The sequence below is a fragment of the Gasterosteus aculeatus genome, chromosome 17 (assembly GCF_964276395.1).
Source record: "Gasterosteus aculeatus chromosome 17, fGasAcu3.hap1.1, whole genome shotgun sequence".
NCBI lineage: Eukaryota > Metazoa > Chordata > Actinopteri > Perciformes > Gasterosteidae > Gasterosteus > Gasterosteus aculeatus.
The window spans coordinates 11,280,869-11,305,399 of NC_135705.1; the positions used below are offsets into that span (position 1 = coordinate 11,280,869).

The following is a 24,531-nucleotide window of genomic DNA, read 5'->3' on the forward strand; positions in this document are numbered from 1 at the left end:
TTAATATTTTTGAGAAAGAATCATTATGAAACAGACGTGGGGAGTTGGAATAGTTGTAGCTTTTTATGATGATCCCATAACCAATTAAAATCAGCAGAGAACATGGTCTCTTATATATGATAATTCATTTTGACACAACAGGAAAGGTCAAAAGCAGGGTGTAAATCTTCTTTATTTTTAAAAATAATTTTGGCATGTTTACCTGATTGATTGAAAAGTGAAATGTGAAAAAAAAAACACAGGACCTAAACAAGGGCTGGATTGAGAGACTTCCTTCATGTTTAATTACAATCAAGATACAGGAAGGCTAAATATTAAAAGTGTGGCAGACAGCCAACAGTAGAAGGACTCTATGAGCAGCTCGTGAGAACTACAATCATTAACATAAAACTGCACTGTGGAAAGTGAAAAAAACACACACACGGGTCCACCCTGTGTACAGTACAGGTTGATATGATGAGTGCTTTCCTCGGCACACAATTAGCAGCAGTTCAGTATCACATAAATACCAGCCTTATGTTTTTTGGGGGTATCCAGGGGGCACCTGAATGGATGGAATTGTTCCGTATTCAATAGTATTTTCAAGCAAAACTCAAAAGTCCAGCATGGATCCAATAAGGTGTTTTCATATCTATTCAATGACCCGCAGAGTTTATAGATATGATGCACCTTTAGAATGAGGTATAGAAGAAGATTTGAATGTGGATCCAGATTGTACCCATTCACACAGGCACTTTGTTCATTATGTCCAATTTCTATCAGCAGGCTGGCTGTAAAGCCTGGATAAGTTTGTACATCTTAGTTATTGTCAGGTTAACATCAAATTAAAACTGCTAATAAACATTATATAAAAAGTGGAAGTAACAATTAACAGCCTTTTATTTTTTAGGAGTAATTCACAACTAATATCACATATATCTGCAGAGAAAACAGAAGCATTTCCTTTACTTCTACACTTTTTGTAGAATCCTACGCTTTGGCGTCACAATACCAGAAATAGATTACAATTGACATTGGAGTCAGGGAGAAACTACTTGTACAGTATTGGCAATGAACAAAGATTCATCATGACCAAAAAAAAAAAGAAAAACATTTTTTAAAAATGCATTACGGGTTTTTACCAATCGATGGTTGAATTTAACATACAACAAAATCAAAAAATAACCATAGAAAAGACAATGTACCAAATTTGGATTTTCAAATACACCTGAGATCAGCAAATATTAGTTACAGTATGCCTTCATTAACGAGATATTGAAATGTTGAAGAAGTGGGAAATATACTATACTGTCTAATATAATGTTGTGTGTAGTATTTTCCTGAGATGCTTAGATACTCTTTGCATGCTCTTCATGGATTTTCAATTTAGAGACATTTTAATGTCCAATAGATTGATTATCATGAATTCAAATTATCCTTTTATTCTTTGAGGTTTCAATCCAAAGGCAACATTTAGATTGACTTCAATATAAAGATCACTAATTGTGAGTATTAGGCAAAAAAGTGCTCAGGAAACATGTTTAATGTAGATCGATAGAGTTAGTATAAATTATCTCTATATGGGGAGGAAAAAAAAGCAATAAAAAGAATCTTTGATGTCCTATGACTTTCTGCAAAAGAGTGACTAAGACCTGCATATGTTTTATGGCAGTACATTGCCTATAATTTGGTCAGAATTATACCTGAATAAAAGTTTTTAAAAAACACTTTGTGACAAAGTCACAAAAAAGAAAAACAACAGAATTTGGAAGCGTCCTTTTAAAACATCTTACTTCAACATAACAATTAAATGCTTTAGGTTTAACCTCAACAAGTTGTTGATATACTTAATGTCCCCATAATTCTCAAGACACACACACACACACACACACACACACACACACACACACACACACACACACACACACACACACACACACACACACACACACACACACACACACACACACACACACACATGACAAAAACAGTCATACTCGTACAGGACGACACATTCAGTGCCCTACTTCTTTTTTGGAGGTTTTCTGAGCATTACTCTTCAGACCACCACTCTCACCACTGAGTGTCAGCAGAACACCATCGATAGGAGACGTAAAGCAGACCTCAAGTAAGGAGCAGCAGCAGGCTGTGAGAGGCGCTACATATTTACTAAAAGGGTCCGTGTGTAAGCTGGGGTCCGCTCTGATTAGGTATTTACATTCAGAATTCTGGTGAGAGACAAATATAGAAAAAATATTTCATGTGATTTTATCCATTACTCTGTGTGACAAAATTATCAAAAATAGCGTGTCACCGACAGAACAACTCTGATTTAACACTTTTCTGTAAAACCATTTCATTATAAAGCACTTCTTTGAGGAACGCATGTTGTATTAACATAGATTCATTTCACCATCCTTACAACATGAGCCTCAGCCACCGACTTTTCAAGTAACATCTTGGAGATTGTTGATATGGAGGTAATATTTACTATCCAGTCTCCAAAGACATAGCGGAGCTCTATCACTTAATCACTCGTGTCTCCGCTGTGCTCAGCCACTGAGGGGGTGAAGGTCCACTCTGACCTTCTCCCCAGTGCTCATCATGCCAATCGTGGGGTACAGCCCTCCTGCAGGTAAGGCCACCTCCCTCCGGCCCACAACCTTTCCGTTACGGGTGAAGAAGACCTGCACAAACACAAAAGTGGTGAGAAGACGGCATATGCAGAGAGGAAGGAAGGGAGACTAACTGGTTTTAAAATCTGAGAATTGGACAGCATCTCACCGTGACCTTCCTCCCCTCAAAGTCTTCTCCCTCATCCTCCTCATCTTCATTGCTTGCGTACAGGTCATTCTGAACCTCACTGGGTTTGGGCATCACATCGAGGTCCCAGTCGTCTGCGTCATCTGACAGAACCCACACACGGAAATAGAAAGAAAGGCTTTCAGGGGTTGCACACGAAAAAGCACAGTGCTTTGGAAACAATATGAAGGCGATTGCGTTCCTGACCTCCACCATCGAGACTGTAGTCACGTGGGAACATGATCCCGCAGCCCATGATGTCCCCTTCAAAGCAGCGCGGTCCAAACGCGTCCCCGACCCCGCTGCCCTGGAACAACTTTCCATCATCTACAAAAAATAACATGGACGTTCATCAGAGTGTGTGAAAGAGTGTAGTGCAATTAAGACGGAAGATGACGTCTGCCGTCTATTTACATTTTTTTTGTATGGTTTAGATTAAAATCCGTCCCGCCAATTTCTGAACAACTAGTTCAGCCAAAACACAAACTGATGGTAAGTAATTCCAACTCCCACACACAGGCAATTTATAATTTCCTAGTTCACTTTGGTGCCATTGCCCACGTGTTTGCATGCAGAACAAACATGTTTAACCGCCCCCTCCTCAAAAAAAAGATTGTAAATGAGAACAAAACATTCTACAAAAAGGACAAAAGTATCTAAATGCAGAGAAAACACAGACAGATCATCATGTGCCACCTCACCTGCATGATAGGCAATGGACCCTCTGCTCCAACCTGGATGCCTGTTTTTGGGGTAGTCCTGTGAGACAAATGAGAAGGTGGCATCTTGTGATTGAATAGCATCCATTTTAGGACCAGCTGAATCAGCTACGCTCGTGCTGTTTTAACTTTCCGAGTGTGTGCGTGTGTCATCGTGGCAAAATGTGGTGCTGGAGACACCCAGTGTAGCGGGAACTACAACAGCAGAAGTTTTGACTACTTTCCCAGGTGTTTAATTTCTCTGGATGAATTTGGTCACGGTTACAGCTTGTTTGGGTAACACACGGATACAAAACCTTACAGATGTGAAATTGATGCCAGGTTCGAAGATGTTTTGTTGTCGGAGCATTACAAGGAATGTTTGTAGCTCATGGCAACAACAAACATCAGTGTTTGGACGTCAGGAGTCAAAGCTGATCTCAGTCGAGTGCCGAAACAACATTAAAACCAAGGTGTAACCCAACACACCTTTGAAACAGCGCAACGTTTGTCAAAGTCAATGTTTCGATTGGGACACCTCGCTAAAACGAGTGAAAGCATTTAGGCGCATTAGTTTTTAAATATGTCTATCTGTATATCTACAGTGGAGCTCCATACTTATTGTTCTCAGGGTTTGTGGTTGATCAGAGGCATCAGTCTGCTCACTGCATTTGTCATCAAGTGTTGTGTTTACAAGTATGCTTTGTGGATAAAATTAACATAATCTTTCATCAAACGATGTAACTCAGATGAGCTAAATCCCCTCCAGACTACAGCGACTATATATGAAGGGAGGGATTCTTCTTTAAGAGAGAGACCTTGGTTTGGATTTTCCTAGCGAGAGGTGATCCTTCCCATCCGCAGACTGCGGTGTCTTGCAGGAGACGACGAGCGACGTTACAGAACCTCAGGAATGACCGTTTGATGGATTTACAATGCTTCACCTGAACCGCAGACATGTGGTGAAAAACAATTCCAGGAGAACAATCAGGGAAATGACAGAGCTCTATTCTCCACTCCATCTGACCCGAGGGCACAGTAACTAACATGAGAACATGGGGAGCTTATTGTCGCGGGTGAGTGCAACAGTTACCCAGCACCTCCGAGGCTGTGAGCACCATCACAGCAGTGGGATAAGCAGGACTGATGCTCAATCAATTAGCATCCAATAACTGTGAAATTCCTGCAGTGCAGCAAAATCTGAGCCGCAATGCATTTCAAATCACAAGTCATCAAGTCATGTTGTTCAGATGCCACCACAATTGCCCCCTCACCCCATTTATATTAAACAGGAGGTGTGTGCCTTCATGAAAATTGCATGGAGGCCAAAGGCAGCTGAATGCATCTCTGCCGTGTAAACATACAGGTCCTCTCTCAAATAAGTGTCATCGATGGCTGCCATAATTTGTGATTTCAAAATCACATTAATTAAGATATCAACTTATAATCACGTAGCTTCAGAAACTCCTGCATACTTCCAATGATTCTAGATTCACCCCTTCTTGTGCACGGTGAATAACTAAGGAAATAGGAAGCAAAAACACCCAGCAACTGGCACAATCTGATACTAAACAATCACATACACTCATCTCAGAGCCGATCACATACTTGACTGCAGTGCTCCAGTTGACATGGTAGATTATCATGTAAATGGAACAATCTGCTTTCTATGGAAAAGCAGATGTGGGAGTAAAATGAGACAATATTTATTCTGTTGCTAGCTTTTCCTCCTTCGGTCATCCATCACTCAGACTGGAAACAGTGAGAGCAGTGGTGCATATGAGGGAGAGCATGGGGGGGGGGGGGGGGGGGTTTCTCTACAGACAGATAACCGCAGAGTGTGCAGTAAGTAACACGGCGTGTCGATGACAATGACATTATGGGGATGACTGAAAGGAGGCGGCTCTTACCCTGCGTGCCAGCCCGAGGGCAATGTAACACTTCTCTCCAGCATCGGTGATCTCCAGTTCGTAGTAGTGGAAGCGAGTGTTGAGAGGCCGGCGGGCCTGAGCCAAGCCCACGTCCACGATGCTCTTCCCTTTGCCCACGTACTCCAGCAACTGTGGCAATAACACGGACACACTCAGGTAGCTGCTCTGCAGACAGACAGTTAGCATCTAGCTGGGTGGTGAACACAGTGGGGCATGTAGCAGGTAATGACACAGAGATTACTAATTGCAACCAACAGAGCTATACGAAAGGTGAATAGTGGTTATATTGTATATAATTATGGGTAAAAACATGAGCCCAAATGAATCCTTATGTTGCTTCATTGGCTTCTGATTGTGTTGTTTCTGCATCCACTATGCGTTAGCCATAATGACTTTGTTAGATGGACGGCATCATTTTAGTCCTATAGATGAAAACGCATTTTATAAAAGCCCTTGTGGAGTTCATTACAATCAGACGTTTTGGTCGGGAAGCCTTATCTAGAAATATTTGGTGGCTTTTGATAGCTCACTTTGAGGTTCTCCGTACACACAGAGCACTGATATAGTAGCAAACAACTATATGCAACATAAAGATTTACAGCAGGGTGTTACGTCCATTTTTGCAGAGAATAAGTCCTCTTCCCTCTGTGTTTGGTTTGTAGCAGGATTCTACGTTGTCTCTTTACATCGCTGAGAACTGCTCTCATATGCTGGTTGCAGCTGATAAATCTGGTTTACGGTTTAAGCCGTGTGTCAGCCACATATGGAGAGCAGAAGTCAGGCCTAATTTCAAAGGTTTGTTCCACCAGCCGGCGGTACAAAGTTTTTTTTATCTGAAACGCCTCAAACGTTTGACAATAATTATTTTCTGGATTTGCTGTTCCCTGCAAGTGTATCACATGTTTTAATATATGTCAAGGGATTACAACAAAACTGGAGATTTTATTGAAATGATCAAATTGAAACAAAAACATCTGGGTTCAGCCCAGGCGGGGAGAACTTGAACCTAACGTTGCACATGAGCGTAAATGAGATGTTTTACTCACACATTATCCCAGATAAAATAGAAAAAAAAGATAAATTAAAACGGTCTTTTGATTTATTCCTCCCTGCACCAAACTGCAGCAAAGCTCTGGCAGCAGAGATAATATATCTGTTTACTACTACCAGCGAAGCAGAGTCCATTTCCAGAGAGAGCTTCCCAAAGGTCGTGGGAACAGTAGATGAACACAAGATACCACAAAGAGTCTGAAAATCAAACCCATACATGGCCTACTCGGCTCCCCACGCCATTACCAACATGGAGAGAAACGTTTACTTCATTCTTTCGTTTATAAACAGCTTGTATGACATAAACAATCTAAAAAGAAATGGACCAATAGCACTTCAAATGTTTGAGCTTATTAAACCAAACTGCTGTGATGTCAGCACTGGCAATAACAATATTTGCTTAAACCTTAAATTGTACAACCTCCTCAAATAAATAAAACATATTCAAGTGCCAACCAATCACTTCCAAAATGGCATATTCCATTTTATAATATATGAAAACCTAAAACAATCCAAATCAGTGTGAACCTCGGCGCGGCCAGTAAGATTAGGGTGTTGATAAATGTTAAAAGCACTGTACTTCATACCACTTAAAGCTCTTTAACACAGCATGTTACCCATTCACACCCACTCATTCCTTGATGGCAGGTGCTACCATGCAAGCTGCCACCTGCCTTATTAACCAGTCAAGCAATTTGGGTTTAGGCGTCATGCCCAAGGACGCACTGCCGATCCTCTGCTCCACCACTGAGCCGCAGCTCCCCGACAAAGAATGGGCTACAGAGATCTAATAAGCTCGCTTCTCTCTAACTCTATAATAATCTACAGATTATTTTCATTCTCAAACTTGTAGTCATCTGCCTCAACAAGTCAATTCATCAGACTCCCTCTAAAGCTCAAAATGCTTTACACAACTTCTTTACTTCCCAAGCGATGTACAGTAAATAGACTATGTGTATAAACTGTTTTGCATATTATTTTTATATGTATTATCTTCATTTATCATGTCAAGCTTAAGTGCTGATGTGAAGGGAAGCGGTTCCATTATATTGTTACAGACCAGGACTTACTGGGAACTAATGGGAAAAACTGAACAAAATACAGGAATGATGCACTGACTCAAACAAGTGATGTACCACTTCAAAATCAAGCTAAGAAAAGAAGTTGGTAGTCAACCTTAATTGAAGCTTTCCAATATATATATATATTAGAGACCAATATTCTTGTCTACAGAGATCCTTCCTCTGCGTCATCCTCCCACTGACACGAGTGAATCATTACTCATCATCAACCTTTCAATGGGAGACCACTCGTCTCATTTTGGAGTTATAACTAATGTCTGACTGCATCATTTTATACACACATTTTTATTTTTATCATCTCTCAGCAACGAGACTTACCGATCCTGTCACCTTAATGTCATGGAGACGGCCCCAGTCCTCCTCATGACTATCCACAATCATCTGTCCATCATCCTCCTCCATCCCCCATTCAGCATTCAGGTCCAGCAGCACCTCCTCTCCCAAAGTGTGCATTCCCACAGCAGGGAAGAGCGCATCAGGAGATGCTGGGATGTCCACACTGCCAACCTGGGCCGCAGTCAGACACAGTGTTTCTTAGGGAAAGCTAGCTGGGGGAGCTCGGAGTACATTCATATATACATCATTATTGAATGGATGAATACATCGTTTCTCAGCAAAAAATATATTTTGGTAACAGAGCACTTACTTCTTTGCCATTTTTGGTAAAAAACACAGTAAGCTGTCCATCATCAGAGTCCAGAGAAACTCCACAGCCAATTCTGTCACCTCTGCAGCATTTTGGACCGAACTGTTGTCCTACAGTGTTACCATTATACAGCCTGGGGAAAGACAGTTTAGCAAGATGGAATGGCTTATAATCAAGGCCCAGCATTGTCGGATTGCGCAGAACACGAGAAAACACAGAGAAAATGGGCCCAGCAACTAAAATGAAGGAAAAAAACAAACAGCTGATTGATGTCATCTCCCTCTATGTACGTCTTTCTAAAGAGAAGGGAGCTCTCAATGACAAGTGTGAATGGACAAGTGGAATTATAACACCAAAATCACTGAAACGGGTTCCTTCACATGGCTTTAATTTCAAGACAAGATAGGAAAACTATCTGGACCTCTCCTTTAATGAGGTGTCCTGTGAGCCTGTGTTATTCTGCCCGGATCTCCTTTCATCTCTGACAACATGTTCCGTCTACAGTAGGCCTATATGTAAAGAAAACCATCCTTGTCACATACTTGCCATCATCAGCATGAAAGGCCACGGAGTGCGGTAGCCAGCCGGGCTGATGGTCCAGCTTGTAGAGCTGAGGTACCAAACCAACAGCGATCATTCCCCTCACTCCGGTGTCGAGGATGGTCACCTGCGAACACCGCAGGTACAATAACCCCAAAGACACAACGGAGGGCATCACTGCAGCTCAAAATGCTGTTTTGAAACAGTAATTTTGCCAAATTTACTTAATTTTGACCAGAATGGTGTCATTAAATTCTGTGGCAACTGAGATTCAGATTTACCTTTGGATCTCAAACTCAAATTCTAAAGAAGCTGCTGTAACATGCTCAGCAGCGAGTCATGGGCTACTCAATACATGTGTGGGAGGCTTTTGTATTGTGCATCAGACAAACAAACTATGTTGAGGCAGAGGAAGTGCATGAAAGGGGGAAGCGACAGTGAGTCATGAACATGGATTTATTGTAGTTTCTTTTGGTAGTTGCTGTCATACATGGGTGAATCACGCTGTAATCCCAGAACATGCACAGTGCAGGTGTGTTCGCTTCACAAATAAACAGGCCATGCCAGCAAAACCATCCTGTCTAAAGAGCGAACACTACTTTATACTTATACACTGAAAAGGTCTACAGCCGCGCTAGCAGCTCTGTAAAGATGTACTTATGCTTTGAGCTAAATGCTAATGCTATAAGGGCATTAGCATTTAGCTCATGGTCCCAATGACAACGCAACTATGCTAATATCTGCTATTTACCCCAAAACACAAAAGCACAACCAGGCGCACAGGAATGTCATTAGTTTTCCAGCCATTGAGTCATAAACCAAAGCACTAGAACACATTTTTGATGCGGATGCTGCTACAGGTGTCATGGGATCATCCGAGTCAGAGGGACTCTCTGCTGACCACAAACGTCTGTTGTCTGTGACAACTTAATGGCAATCCATCCTATTGTTAACCTCATACTTATACACATCTTATGGGAGTAATATCATACAAAGTTTCAAAACGCCTGCGTGAGTCATGCAGGTCTATTTGGCAGAAAAGCTTTTGTCTCTGCTCCCTCAGGCGTTGTACATAACATCACGTTTGACTTTCGGGTACTTTTGCTGCTTCTCTTTTCACTTCAAATATCCAAACCAACCTGAAATCGTGTAGCATCTCTTTGTACAGAGCTGCGTGTTGGTGAAAAAGGGAACCCCTGAGGTAAAGGGCTGTCCTTCACCGTTGTTATCATAACTGAATACTGACCCTATGACATCATCCCTAGGGAGCGTACGTGGAAGCACTGCACTCGGAGTACTGCTGGCAAAGGAGGACAAGTAGGGGAGGAAAGTTCTTTCCCATGACCTCAGCGCTGGCCTCCTGAGAGGGAGCTGTAATGTGTAGCTTTTTTTCTGTGTCAGGGTAAAACATGCAGGTGAAAGGTCAAATCTATGGCCTGATCCACAACCAGCATTCTCTTTGCTAACATTTATTGGCACATATGCTCATTAACGCAGATCGCCTCCTTCCTCCTCCTACGAGGCTTCCACAAAGTGAGTCACAGGGACAAAGCGCACGCAAGTATGAAAGGTTGAGAGGGTTAGTTACTGTTTCAGTGCACGTGAACAGGATGTGTGCAGGCATGTTTGAACATGGTTAATTCTGAGCAACAGTCACTCTCCTGGGATGTTTGTGCACTACATTGTCTAGACTACTCAGGACTAAATAAAATAAATATATAAAAAGATCGGTAATGAGCTGCAACTTATTGGGCTTTGTGAAAGCAGTTTGCCGGGGCTGAGGTAGGAAAGCAGATTCAGATATCTGATCCAGCCAGTAGATCCATCCCGTCAAAAGCACTGCTGTAACTTTAATATACTGTATCAGTATGCTGCAGTAGAACAGGCAGTTTACCATTACTAGAATGTATCCTGATAGATGACTATCTATTTACAACTAAATAATCTGACTCAGATGGTGTCAGTAGCATGTCACTGTACAAAAAAAGACTTGTTAAGCGGCATTTTAGAACAAAGTCCTGCCCGTAGTCATGAATATGGTATTTCATATTAGGACACACGACAGCTAGAAACACTTAGTTTTCAAAACTGCTCATGGATGTAGCATTATTATGATGAGCTAGCAAGCTACAGGTGATACAGGTGATAAAATCTTCCCCCAACAGCTGCAATTACAGGTGCCAAAATTGTTGTTTTCTTGCTAGAGATGGAAATCCTGTTTCTGTCAGTAACTCGCTGGTTTTAAAATGGCAGAGAATTTCAAGTTCAGCATCTGCCGTTATTATCATTGTAAACAACGTATGTTCCATGCTAGGGTGGAAGGCTTGACGGGCATAGTAACTGTAACTAGGGCTGGAATCACAACACGGTTTGGGTGAAGTGAATCAATGTTAATTGCATGAATTTTCTGCAGAAAATGTGTGACACTCTGGTGAATACTTGAAGTGAGTTTCTGGAATACCACAGCTTTTCGAACTTCTCTTCTGATCCAAACATATATTGTTGCCTTACTTTATCTACAAAGGCTTTTCAATAAAAATAATGTGATCAAAAGATCGACGAAGAGAGAAAGTATTTTCTTAACCCCGATCAAACGTGGTAAATAGACTGAACAGTGGGTCAACATCAAAGTTGTTCGAGAGGAGATGTATATCATGCAAAGGTGAATCTACTGCTATTTCCTGTGCTGGGACTTAAGTGGTAAGTGTAGTGTTCTTCTTTTCAGTATGGCTCAGCGGAATGAAGACAAGCAAAGAGACATCCTGGCAAATCTCCAAGCTTGTGTCCTAATCCATAATTAGTCCGTAAAATATTAAAACGAACGCTATATACTAATCTTCGCAGTATGGTATTTTGTCAGAAAATGTATGTTCTTTCTTCTTTGATGTGGATCACTGTTGACGGTTTCAAATATACTGAAGAATATTTTTACTAAACGTTGGTACTCTTACTTCAAAGTATCGATTTCTTCTGGACAGTGGGCGGGCTGCAACAAAACACCCGACTTCATCGGAATTCCCTTGATACCTACAAGGGGAGGCAAAAACAAAATGAATGACTACAACCATGACTTTTGACAAATATAACCAAAGCGGTATGCTGATTCAGCAAGAAGAGGAGCAGCACTATGAATAAATGAGGGACTAAATCATACAGGAAATCTGTGCCTTCCGTTCAAACAGTCACGCTGCCATCGCTCATCTTTGCTACCTGAGTACGTCCCCGTCTCTCAGCATCCTTTTGAGCCGCTCCCGGTATCGCACTGCTCGGACCTCACGAATCTCTCGAATTCGCCTCCTCCAGTTCAGAAACCGATAATGAAGGTTTATGTCGTCCATGTCTGAAAATCATTACAATCTGGGACACAGGGAATCAAATCAAAAACATGTTTAATAAAGCAAGTAAAATAAAAAAAATAATCGGTGTATATAAGTGCCAGCGGATTTTTCTGGGGATAAAACATTCAATTTGAAAAGGGACACCTTCAAAAAACAGCAGAGGTTGTTCCTGAAACCACAGCAAAGCTCTTAGACCACAACATGATTGCCACTGTTGCCTGACAACGAGAAGGACCTGCCTTTGATCCTCAGGCCAAACCCTTCCTGCGAGGAGGTGATACGTTTGGGTTTTTCCATTTACGTTTAATCCCACATTCCAGAGACAAGCAAAGGCCTGGACAGTGACTGAACACAACAAGCAGGCAGCACGCGAGTCCCCTAATGGCTGAGCCCGGTGACGGTCAGGTGTCTCGCATGGTTATCTTCCATGCCATCTCCAACGGACTCAAGCATACATTTTCTCACTGTTATTAGGACTGAAAATTATAATAGTTTGTCAATCTGCCGTTTTTTCCGTCAATAAATTAAGTCTTTACAATTTTTCAACTTAATGAAATGAACATCAATCAAAACAGTTATTCATATATTCATATTTTGCAGATTACATTACACTACATTACATTACATCAAATCAAAACAGTTATTCATATATTCATTTTTGCAGATTATTGTTCTGTTCTTCAACTAACTGTTAATCTATCAGTCAAACGCCGGTACATTTTAATAGTAGGCTTTGTTGAGCCTTTCACCATTTCTTGATTTCACTGCCTCACTGAGTGATAATTACGCTTCAGTGCTTCGCCACAGTGAAACATTCAGACTGACGTAACATTCAGGGTTAAAAAACTTTGCCTGAAAAAGTTGTATGTTCCTGGAAGCTATTTTTTTTTGCTCTAAAGTAATAATGAAACCAAGTCACCAACCTAAACACACATGATTGACCCCTAAGAGGATCTAACTGGTGATGTATTTTGATAAGGTAAATAAATTAGCCGAACTATTATCTCAGATTAATATTTATGCGCTATAACTTCTTCGATGTAACTTTACCCCTTTACGAGCCAACCGTAAACGCAGCACGGTGTATCCCAAACTAAAGGAACAACTCGGTTGGCCGGCTAGCTGCTTTCAACGTTACAGCATTATGGCTATTTATGAACTGTAAACATCACTGTATCTCAGGTTATACAAAAACTGTCCACAGCCCCATTTGTCTCATGTGGGTTCCTTACTGTTTTAAAACTTGTGAAGCGTCGTCCTTCTGCTTTTCTTCCAATTTTAAGGAGGTGAAGTCTGTCACTTTATGTCCAGCCTACGCACCCGGATGTCCCGCCCACTCAACCAATCACATCGGAGGACACATACCGCGTGCTGGTTTTAACTCGTGCTCTGCTGTGTGTTCATGTAGTCTTTTAACAGGTTTTACAGTTGGTGTTTGCATGTGTTTTACATGGAAACCTGTGGGCTGAAACTTCAGGGCAAGAAAAGAAAAATCGTAGCCTGAAGGTTTTGAGAGACAAGTATTTTTTATGGAACCTATTTTAATTGATGGTGGGCTTATGATAGAAACTTCTCTTTGCTTGTAATTTCCTCTTTTTTTCCATATTGATGGGCCTGCACCATTCTACATACATATTTTATGAAGTTTGGATTGTGTTTTTGGAAAGCCAAGAATCCCCACACAGATCCATGTATTTTAGTATTGGTCTATATCTATATTGTGTTTGTATTTACAATAAAGTTGTCACAAAATGAGGATTAAGACCAGTTTGTGATCTCGTCTTGTCTGTTTATGACTCACATTGGAATAAGTAGGGTGGGACTTTTTGCTTGTAGCTATTCATCTCTTAGTCATCCAGCCCTGATAGGCACTCCTTCAGGCGCTCAGTGTTGGCCATTTCCTCAGAATCTTTAGACGTGCTGTAACAGACTTTGTCAACACGCTCTGTGAACCAAGTATTTGTTTATGGTTGATATTTAAACAAAAGTCCTCACAATGTCAAACACAAGAACAGGAAGCATGCAAATAAACAAATAAATACATTTTCACTCTTTTTCAGATCATTGGGTATTATTCCACAGTGGTTATATTTTCAAGCCATGGTCCAAGTATTGTGTTGTTGGCTCACAATAATCTCTTTAACAGCACAGAAAAATTATGGATTATGAGGCAGTTTAATGGAAATAACTAAGATAAATTTGCATTATATTGAAATTATCTCCTGATAGGTTTCTATGTAAAATCTGCAACGTAACTTGAAACACTTGTGAAATGCTAAAGCACAGCATCAATTCAAAGTAGTCAAGTACCACACTTACTGTCAAATGAAAGTGAATGCACTGGCTGATGAATGATGAAAACAACAAGTGGTATGAGCATGCGTGCGTGTGTCAGAGACAAGGGGAAACAGGGTGTGCTCAGCTGTGTGAAAACATTCTCCATCATGCACCCTCCCATACCTTTCCCCACTGCTTTCGACTCTTTAAAAGCTGCTGCCGGTCGTGTCTGGCAGCCTCATTATCCATTTACCTTCGCTTGAAGGAATTTCGATCCACCTCTCGACACACTGCAGTCAGACGCTCTAACCTAAGACTCCTCAGTCAACAAGTCAGTTGTCCGAGACTGTTACTGCTAACATTTAATAGTTGGCAACTTTCAGAGTAAGATGCTTCTGTATTTAGACGTCCTGGCGCTGCTCCTCCTGCAGCCGGCTTTGTTGAGCTCAGCGGTGCTGACCACCCCGTCCAGAGGATGTCCCACCTGTAAATCACAGTCCACGCAGAGCCAGCCGACGGCAGATTCAAATTCCACCGCCCCGGCTGTTGGAGAACCATGCGGGGTCTACACGGTGGGCTGCGCCGCGGGTCTACGTTGTGCACCTTCAGAGGATGAGCCGAGGCCCCTGCGTGCCCTTCTGGAAGGCAGGGGAGTCTGCACCAATGCCAGCGGCGTCGGACCGACTGAAAATGTCCAGACTGTAGGTAAGATGAAATTCAGACACGTTTTTAAAACTCACCGTTTCTTGATTCATCTGTCAGTTTTTGAGAGGGTGACGTCATTACATTTTATATTTAACCAGAAAATGTATGTTCAATCAATCCCGCTATGATTTCCATGTGGGTTTGTGATAGTTATGAGGGAATGCGAACAGAGACACACACACACACACACACACCTGTATTTTTACACAATGACTTCATTTTTCCACAGCCCAACTGCCGAGCCCCAGACAAGCTGTTACTCAAGAGCAGTAGATGTAGTAAACAATCACAGTGGGCATGAAAAACGAAATGCTCAGGGCCCACAGTATACCATTGATTTAAAATATTTTTCTCATGAGTTAATAAAGAAGAAGAATTCTAGCTGACCTCACAGTGAAATAAAAATGAATGTTGATTATTGTATGTAGCAAGTGATGGTTAATGTTTTTGTCTGTGTCCGATCCTAGACCAAGCCACTACTGAGGATCCAGATGAGGTAACTAAATCGTCTTCATCTAATGACCTTAATAATTCAAAGGAACAGGACATGAGGTAAACTATCTGTCGATCTTTCCCCGCAGACGCCGTGTCGTAAACTGCTGACTTCACTTATCAAAGGTCTTGATGCCCATGTGTTTAAGTTGCATCACCATATGTACATGCCCAACTGTGACAAACGGGGTTTCTTTCGGAAGAAGCAGGTATGTTCACAAATAAGGCGGCTCACTATCACACGCTTTGGTTGTACTTCCAGCTGCAAAAATAACCTTTTGTTTGCTCTGTTTGTGCAGTGTTGGTCGTCTCGAGGTAAGCGGCGCGGCAATTGCTGGTGTGTGGATCAGAACGGCATGCCAGTCTCCTCCAGCACTAAACAGAGGGGAGGCCTGAGCTGTTCAAATGCATGATGCCTGGACCGAAGCAGAGGAGGCTGGAGCTTCATCACCGATACGAGATGAAGATGAAGGAACACCAATACAGAACGTAACTGAGCTCAAAGCAGACAGAAACAGCTCTCCAAAAAAAAGAAGCTGTTTCCAAATCAGGTGTAACTTTGTATGCCTGCGCCCTCTACTGAACATATTCAGAGTGTAATGATTAAACATTACTGTCAGATCAACTGATATGAGATGTAAAAGAACACCATATCAAATATTTATTGACAGGCGACTTTTTCCCCTGTATATATATGTATGTTATTTCCAGGCATTGACCAGAATCTTTAACAATATGATTTGGATCATTGCATCATAATTATATGTACGTTTTGTACTTTTTACGTTGATTTAATAACTGTAATTGCTGTACATATTTCTATAGATGTAATCCTATTTATGTTACATTAAATATGATATTTATATTAATATTATCTGAATAAGGCATTATCAGTGGTTGGCCACTAGAGCAGCCAAGGTATTATTTTAAAAACCTGAATTTCCAATGCAGAATTACATGAGGGCAATATGAAGAAAATGTGCCTCTTGAACACAAGAATAAATCTGACATCCAGTCAATAAAGCAAACATGCTCACAAGAAACTTTGTCGATGCTTTGAGGATTTTGTCTTTTTTAAGAACCAATTGATTATTTTGGAGTATTTAAACTAACATCATGAATAAAGAAGAAGAAGAAAAAGAAGAAGAAAGCAAAGTTACCATGTGTTTGCTGTATTAATGCACTGTTGAACAGTAACAATCAGATGTAACTTTATGAAGAATTCTTATAACATCACACAGGGCCTACATTATTAATAAGTCATGAATATCTATTACTCAACAGAAAGGAGATTAAAGGCACTTTGAGATCAAACTCAATTAGAATTTGGCTGCAGTAAAACCATTATGACAGTTTATCATCTCCCCAAACACATAGTTGTGAAAAGATCCACCAAACATTGTGAAACGTTTAACAATTATTTATGCCGAATGGAAAATAGAAATATATGAGAGTCAATAAAAGATGAAATAAAAATAGTTTCCCTAAAACGTACAGTTTTAGTTTTATTGAACTGAAAGGTGTGATATTTGTCTCTCATCTTATCATTTAGATAAAGTTATAAGATATTAAATACATTGCATGAGAGGGGCTCCAAACAAGGCGGATGTGGTGTTATCATGGGGTCCCAAGATAAATATGGGATGTTTTAGAATATTCAAATCAAGAAACTGCAATATTTCTGTACTTCTAAACTTTAGTATGTTTTTCATCCAAAATACTGAATACTTTCATGACTTCTTATTAAATTAGGAAATGACAAAAAGCTCAAGTTCCTCTGGTTGAACTGCTCAGAACTCAAGCCCACAGCAAATTAGTAACCAGTTACACACATTTACTAACTAAAGTTTGACAAAGGTACTATAAGGATATATATTTGTGTGGCCTTATCAGTGGCAAATAACATGTAAAGGTAGCATTCCACCCTCAGTCTACCCGAGAAAGCATTATGACTTATCTCATGATTATGACAAACTTAATCTCTTAATTATGACTTTTTCATACTTATAAGATATTACCTCAAAATTATTAGATGCTAACTCATAATTATGAGTCAGTATGTCATCATAAGGACTTTTTCTAAAAAGTGGGGCAAAAATGCTTCCATAATGATGGTGATTATTGTCCCGGGTTTGTCGGTGTTTGATGTCATTGATGCTGCACGCACTCCACCACACCACCAGCAGGTTGCTGCAGAGACTCCTACCAGCTGGACCTCAGGCTACTTTACATAGACAGAAAGCAGCGGATGACAAGTGGAACCCTGCTCACACAGTGAGGAACGGTTTGAGAAGTGCGATGTCTTCTCCTGGGAACACCTCCAACCTTTTGAACACTCTGGCGCCCAAAAGGAAAAGCAAAAAGAAGCACTTTGTGCAGCAGAAAGTGGAGGTTTTCAGAGGCAGTGACCCCGTGTTGAGCGTCCTGATGTGGGGAGTCAATCACTCGGTAGGTACGTGGGCCGCTTGCACAAAGTATTATAGATGGATATCTGTGAGCAAATATGTCCATTAACTGTTCATCCACCGTCATGCGCAGATTAATGACCTGAGCCATGTGCCCGTACCTGTCATGCTGCTTCCAGACGACTTCAAAGCCAGCACCAAGATCAAAGTCAGCAACCACCTCTTCAACAAGTACTGTGCTCCACTCAACTCTCTCCGTCTCATTGTAGGAACCTTCATCCTTCTCTTCCTGTGATTCACGCACATTTTTGTAGTTTATGTGAATTATATGAACCCCTGTATTTATCAGAAATTATAGCGAGACCATATTTTTTTACACTAACAATACTACCATGGCTGCAGCCAATGTCCCTAACGATAAAAAATCCTTGGAGATGAAAGCACTATTAATTTAGCTTGAACACAGTGTGCCGTGTGCAATGTTGTCAGGGTGATGCAAAAGAGAGAAACTGCATGAGTTGGAAAAGCATTTCTTTCAGTGGTTGTGTAGAACATTCATGAGTTGCATTCAAACAAGACAGAAAACAGCTAAATTGACATTTTAGACAGAAAACGTGGGGCTTTACACAACATAACAAAAACCTATTACTGAAAACTGTGCTGTAAACTGCGTCCGCCCTGCGGTTCATTTTCTATACAGATGCAGAGTGCAAGACTTGACTGGCTTTCAATAATCCTTTAATCCACAGAGGAATCCCAGTTGTGTAAAGATTTATGAAGCGAGGAACAATGAAGTATGTTTTCTCAAGTTAGATAAGCTTTTACCTAGTGAGATTAACTTGAACATTTTTCATGTCAGCTGATATGGAAAGTACTTAAGAATTGAATAGTTTAAACATAACTAATGATGCCATTATTGATTTGGACTGTTAAAAAACTGGAGACACCAACGGGCCTTTAAACACACAAGTAATTCATGTTTTAGTGTCATTATAGAAAAACAAATTGTTAAATTGTTAATTGTTAAATAATAAACACAATTTGCGATTGTTACCATCTCTATTACATTTAACCATGTGAACCTTTTGATCAAGTGATTTGAACATGTTATTACATACATGTTATAAAAGGAGAGCTACATTTCTTTGATATTTATTTAATGAAGCACTGGCAGCTCCAGTGTTGCTTATAGTCAACCTCATTTACTGATCCGATGCTGTGTGAGGAAAGTTGCAGCATATGAAGCCACATTCTTCTTAGATCATGTAATTGTTCCACAGAGAGAAACTTCCGGGACAGTTCAAATTCAAGGACTACTGTCCACAGGTGTTCAGAAACCTGCGAGAACACTTTGGAATCGAGGACCAAGATTACCAGGTAAGACTATGACCTCACCGTAAATCATCATCGGATTGTGCCAAAAAAAAAGGTGAATAAAAACAAGATATTTCCTGTGAAGTGAGGTAGATGAAACACAAACACAAATGATTCAAGGGTTTTCAATGTTTCGTTTTTTTTCTGCGTGTGTTGAGCTGCTCCCTTCTAAATTTGCATTTCTTTGTGTCATATTTGCATGTGCCAGGTGGCAGACAGAGTGTCATCGTCTGTTCAGCTTAGTGCACATTTGCTTAGCACCCAATTGATGTGAGGCAAATGTGCTGATAAAAGTTAAATTTCTCCACATCTACAAAAGTGATGCAGTTCATGTCTTAAAACAAAGCATACAAAATGTTTTGTGTTTCGCCATAATACAAACTCAACTATGCCTTTTATAATTTTAACTTAGAGGAAGAGTAATGGCTGAAAATGACAGCCAACAACGGGATGCATAAGGATGATAAATATATATACAATACAAGTTGAAATAAAACTCAGAAATGGTTGAACACCATCAACAATTCACACGTTTTGTTTGAAAATTTCAGATGGAAAAAGACCACTTTTGTACACCGGATTTCATCCTGCTCTTCTCGGGCACAACTCTGGAGTATCTCAGCAGCTAGTTTGAAAAGAAATTGCCTCTACCCCTAAGCTTGTATTTATTAGGGGATAGAACGCAGATACATTGAGAGATAGATAGATAGATAGATACTTTATTCATCCCTAAGAGGAAATTTGTACGCAATAGTACAGTAATTACAATAAGAAATGAAAAATGCACAATATATACACAGTACAATAAAATAAAATAAATTGCATACCAAGTAAAGATTTTTCTTTTTATGTGAGCTCCAGCACGGGTGCCAGGACAAAACCAGAATTCTGGAAAACACCCAAATGACAAGCTCAGTAGTAGAAATGGTTTCAAAGGATTGTAATCTTCACAGATGAACAACTGAAAGTACATGTTCATGAGATTATTAGCATGTCTCTTATAGCATTATCATTTATCTTAGTTTTTATCAGTAATATATATATATATATTTTCATATATATGCATATACCTATATTGGGCTTTGTAATTTTTATTGTGGCTTTTGATACCACCGGCAATAAGACAGCCTGGACTAAATTAAGCACTGTACTATCATTTACCAAAGCTCAAATTTATCAAAAAAAGATTTATAAAAAACGGTATAGTTCAGATACAGGATCTAATTTGACTCTTTACATTTAATGTATTCTAACATCCATTGGATAGTTCAGATGTATGATCTGTTTACATAAAATATTGTGTTTCGGAGTTTTTAAACTGAGCGACAGCTGACGGACGTAAAAGGTTCCACTGGGCAGATGTATTGTTTAGCTGCTGTCCTTCGTTGCTCAGCGATGCCATCCTTTCCCTCAACAACAGGTGTCTCTGGCCCGCAGTCCCCCAATAAAGGACGAAGAGGGGCAAGGCGGGAAGCTGCTACTGGCATCATACGACCGCACTTTGGTAGTAAAAGAAATCTCCAGTGAGGAGGTGGAAGAAATGCACCACATCCTCTCTGAGTATCACCAGGTACACATGCACTTAGTGGGAGGTTTAAATGTCCTTTCTCAGTGATGTCTGTTAATCCATGTTCTGTTATTAACTCCAACTAGTAGATTCTGAGGATTCATTTCATCATTCACATATGGTGCACTCGTTTTTTCCTGCGCCTTCTGTGATAACCCTGGTTGCCATGGCAAAGGTTTTACAACATCAAAGCCCGAGGATGAGTTTTTGAATTTCAAACAGAGTTTTTTCTTTTTATATGTAATGATCCATGACCAGAGTTCATGGATAGGCATTTTGAATAAAACAACCACTAATGAAAGAAATGATTAATTCCATTATTAATTTAGAATACGCGATTATTAAAATAATCCATAGCTGCAGCCCTTGTTTTCTTGTAAACAAAAACATGTTATGCTCACCAAATCATGTTGTTTGTATACTCGGGGCTTACAAATGTGTTTCATACACTTTCTGTGACATTATATAATAAAGCACATTAAATCAAGCACTTAATGTAAATTTGCTGCCACCAGGGGATCTGTTTGGTGTGAAACCATTGGCAGGCCTGTGTACTGCATCACTTGCATGTGCACACAAGAGCAAACGTAGTGTGGCCTCACTCACATGCTGCTGGGTTGATGTCTACTTTATTTTCTCACCATTCTCTGTCTACTCACTGCTGTGCACTCTAGCATATCGTCACCTGCCACGGCAGCACACTGCTGCCTCAGTTCCTGGCCATGTACCGAGTGACTGTGGAGAGCGAGGATACATACCTGGTGGTTATGAGGAACATGTTCAGCTGCAGACTGCACGTTCACAGGAAGTATGACCTCAAGGTAAATCCTGCACGGGGTATGTAGCAAGATGATCATTCAGAGACTGTAATCAGTATGGACAGCCACACCAGCGGAATGGTGCGTCAGAGCATCTATGCTGTGTTTTTTGTCTTGATTCAGCTCACTTTGCCCTCGAGGTGGTTGGATTCATGTCTATTCATGCATCACGTGTGAAGACGTTCACAGACTCTCAGCAGCTGCTGGTTGTATCATTTGTTTTGTGGCGTAATGTGTGAGAATGGTTTCTGTAGTGTTTCTTTTCTCTCCTCAGGGGTCCCTGTTGTCCCGTGAAGCAAGTTTTAAAGAGAAGGTGAGATCTAATTATTGTAATGGTTGTCCCACAAGCTCAGCTTGAACTGAACTTTCTGCAGTCCGACAACTGCGTTGATACTTGCCTATTTGCTAAAGGGACGCAGAGAGATTTGTTTCCATTAACAAGTTAACAAGTGTTGTAGTTAGAGTATTTGACGACCTTTAAAATAAATCAAGTTAAATTACAGGCAGACACATGTAGATATTTGCACCCAGCCAAGTTGAATATGCTACATAATTTAGCAATAGTAAGCCAGTTAGATGGGTTTCTGTAAGAAAGACTTTTCTGCCAGAATAATTTAGTGGTATCACAAAATAATGATAGTGGTAGTATAAAGGGTGAAAAAGTATGTGTAGTGAGTAGGTTGCAGTGGATAAATGGGTCAAATTGAATTCTGAGAGCAAATAGCACAGTCAACGTCTGACACCTGTGGGATAACAACATCTGCCTTATTTATTGAGAAAAATATGAATGAATACTGTTATCACGGGGCTAAAGGTTTATGACCTTCACTCTTTATTTGCAGGTGAAGGAGCTGCCCACGTATAAAGACGTAGACTTCAGGAATAACATGCAAAAAGTTTATGTCAGCGACGAGGAGAAGGAGAAGATTGTGGATAGGCTGAACAGAGATATCGAGGTGAGAAAATACTTCTGAAGAAGCATGCAGGCGTTGTTATCTCTGACATCATTGTGTGCATGTCCTCTTGCTGCAGTTTTTGGTGCGTATGAGGATCATGGACTACAGCCTGCTGCTCGGCATCCACGATGTTGAACGGGCTGAGAGGGAGGAGGAGGAGGAGGAGATGGAGTCATCCTATGAAGAGGAAGAGGAGGAGGAAAACAGCACAGCTCCAGCTCCAGGATCCAACTCACCCGAGGGTATCGGTGGCTATATGAACTCCTTCAAACCCATGGGTCCTGGGGAATTTGACCCCTACGTGGATGTGTACGCCATTCAGAGCGCCGTAGGTGAGTCCGGACAACCGATCTCTGGCAAGTTTAAGTAGGTTGTTTGAGCCCATGTGCCTAAACCTCTTCTCATGCTGTAATGTAGGTGATAATATCATATGTTTATATCACTCACCAAATGTTGTCACGACTCCCGCGCAGGTGCACCCCAGAGGGAAGTGTACTTCATGGGTCTGATTGACGTACTGACGCAGTACGACACTAAGAAGAAAGCTGCGCACGCTGCCAAAGCGGTCAAGCACGGGGTGAGAAACCAGCGGCCTTTAAAAGGACCCGTTGGCATTTTCGGTCTTTACATCTCTATACTGGAAAGTGTTATTTTTTTTAAATTTTCCATTCAAGTGTCTCTAAGCAACTGTTGTGTGCGTGTGTGTGTGTGTGTGTGTATGTGTGTTTAGGCAGGAGCAGAAATCTCAACAGTTCATCCAGAGCAGTACGCTAAACGTATCCGGGAGTTCATCACAAAGATCTTTGCCTAGTTCAATGATTCAGTCCCATCATTATTTAATACAAGAGGACTCTCTCGATGCAACACTTCTCTCAAACGGACATCACTTGAAATGTGATCACAAGGTGTATTCTCCGTTCATGACATTGTGCATTTATTTTGAATGAAGAACTGGAATCTGCAGACAGATGAAAGAGTTTTCTTAATGAGTTTTCTGTGGGCAATAACCCACCCACGAATTCAGTGTGAGGTAGAGATGGTTAGAAAAACTCATGAACACAAAATTATTTTAAAAAGTCTTACTTGCTGTTGCGGAGTATGAATATGTATGATTTCTCCTTAAATATTAATTTATTACTCTTTCTTTTCCCAACAGTGACAACACTAGAATAATTAGAGGAAATCTCTGGGGTTTCCATTAGGAAAAATCTCCTATTAATCAGCAGTGTGTGATTTAAGCTGTTATGGTTGATGTTCCCAAATGAAGAATTAAATAACACCAATATAACAATGTGAATGATTTACCATCCGGTAAATACTGACAGTTTACATTAATGTGAAAATATGTTGGAATTGAATGATATCTAACAATCTAGCAGTTAAGTATTACATGAATATATGTAAATTAATTAAAATCAATTGTTGTTTATCAGTGAATGTATCATCAGTTATGATATGATAATTATGTGCTAATAAAATCGGTTTTCACAAAGAGTAAACACACATTTGTCTTTGTTTCCATGCAGCATGATGTTTGTGTTTTGGAAGACTGAAACTGGAAAGATTTACACATTCCCAATGGTGCTGAAGGGCTACACTCATCTCAGCTCAGTGTTTATTGTAGTTGAAGCTATACACACTTTTATCAACTGAGCGGCACCATAGGTGCAAATTATTAAACTGTAAATTTATTTAAGAACGTTTGTGTAAAAATAGTGTTGCTCCCCTGCTTTTGAATGATGATGTATCAACGGAATCAAAATCAATATCAGAATTTGGGCTCACGTTTGGGCTCAAGCGAAGGTGTGCCCTGTGTGCAGACAACACAACCCTGAACGAAAAGTGATGAATAACGTGTGTCTTTTATCTGT

At 40.5% G+C, this 24,531-nt stretch overlaps 3 protein-coding genes across 4 annotated transcripts; 2 read left to right on the plus strand and 1 right to left on the minus strand.

The window, feature by feature from the left end:
* Positions 1–154: 154 nt before the first annotated feature.
* LOC120835344 (SPRY domain-containing protein 3-like) lies at positions 155–13,427 on the minus strand. Its single transcript, XM_078092181.1, has 11 exons — positions 13,299–13,427; positions 11,939–12,085; positions 11,680–11,755; positions 8,731–8,855; positions 8,189–8,321; positions 7,861–8,049; positions 5,390–5,539; positions 3,483–3,540; positions 2,989–3,108; positions 2,764–2,885; positions 155–2,666 (listed from the first exon to the last, which is right to left on the minus strand). The coding sequence occupies exons 2-11, from the start codon at positions 12,064–12,066 to the stop codon at positions 2,532–2,534; spliced, it is 1,236 nt and encodes a 411-aa protein (XP_077948307.1). The 5' UTR covers positions 12,067–12,085; positions 13,299–13,427; the 3' UTR covers positions 155–2,531.
* Positions 13,428–14,577: 1,150 nt separating this feature from the next.
* LOC120835341 (insulin-like growth factor-binding protein 6) lies at positions 14,578–16,583 on the plus strand. Its single transcript, XM_040204208.2, has 4 exons — positions 14,578–15,048; positions 15,516–15,544; positions 15,630–15,749; positions 15,840–16,583. Exons 1-4 carry the CDS (start codon positions 14,733–14,735, stop codon positions 15,951–15,953), a joined length of 579 nt encoding a protein of 192 aa, XP_040060142.1. The 5' UTR covers positions 14,578–14,732; the 3' UTR covers positions 15,954–16,583.
* Positions 16,584–17,673: 1,090 nt separating this feature from the next.
* On the plus strand, positions 17,674–24,159 carry LOC120835320 (phosphatidylinositol 5-phosphate 4-kinase type-2 gamma). 2 transcript variants are annotated; one of them, XM_040204175.2, is made up of 10 exons: positions 17,674–17,988; positions 18,079–18,176; positions 19,226–19,322; positions 20,740–20,889; positions 21,561–21,707; positions 21,979–22,017; positions 22,547–22,660; positions 22,737–22,992; positions 23,134–23,237; positions 23,391–24,159. In XM_040204175.2, the coding sequence occupies exons 1-10, from the start codon at positions 17,686–17,688 to the stop codon at positions 23,469–23,471; spliced, it is 1,389 nt and encodes a 462-aa protein (XP_040060109.1). In that variant the 5' UTR covers positions 17,674–17,685; the 3' UTR covers positions 23,472–24,159. The 2 variants fall into 2 exon arrangements, with proteins under 2 accessions (XP_040060109.1, XP_040060110.1); XM_040204176.2 differs by having other exon boundaries at positions 17,814–17,992.
* The last annotated feature ends 372 nt before the right edge of the window (positions 24,160–24,531 follow it).

Bases quoted from the DNA above. Each gene is read 5' to 3' on its own strand.
- LOC120835344 (XM_078092181.1), bottom strand. From the start codon at position 12,066: ATGGACGACATAAACCTTCATTATCGGTTTCTGAACTGGAGGAGGCGA. The intron at 5,540-7,860 runs GTAAGTCTCGTT...TTATTGCCACAG, and splicing joins ACATTAAGGTGACAGGATCG to TTGCTGGAGTACGTGGGCAA. The intron at 2,886-2,988 runs GTCAGGAACGCA...GGGTTCTGTCAG, and splicing joins CTACAGTCTCGATGGTGGAG to ATGACGCAGACGACTGGGAC.
- LOC120835341 (XM_040204208.2), top strand. From the start codon at position 14,733: ATGCTTCTGTATTTAGACGTCCTGGCGCTGCTCCTCCTGCAGCCGGCT. The intron at 15,049-15,515 runs GTAAGATGAAAT...GTCCGATCCTAG, and splicing joins TGAAAATGTCCAGACTGTAG to ACCAAGCCACTACTGAGGAT. The intron at 15,545-15,629 runs GTAACTAAATCG...CTTTCCCCGCAG, and splicing joins CTACTGAGGATCCAGATGAG to ACGCCGTGTCGTAAACTGCT.
- LOC120835320 (XM_040204175.2), top strand. From the start codon at position 17,686: ATGTCATTGATGCTGCACGCACTCCACCACACCACCAGCAGGTTGCTG. The intron at 21,708-21,978 runs GTAAATCCTGCA...TTCTCTCCTCAG, and splicing joins ACAGGAAGTATGACCTCAAG to GGGTCCCTGTTGTCCCGTGA. The intron at 22,018-22,546 runs GTGAGATCTAAT...CTTTATTTGCAG, and splicing joins AAGCAAGTTTTAAAGAGAAG to GTGAAGGAGCTGCCCACGTA.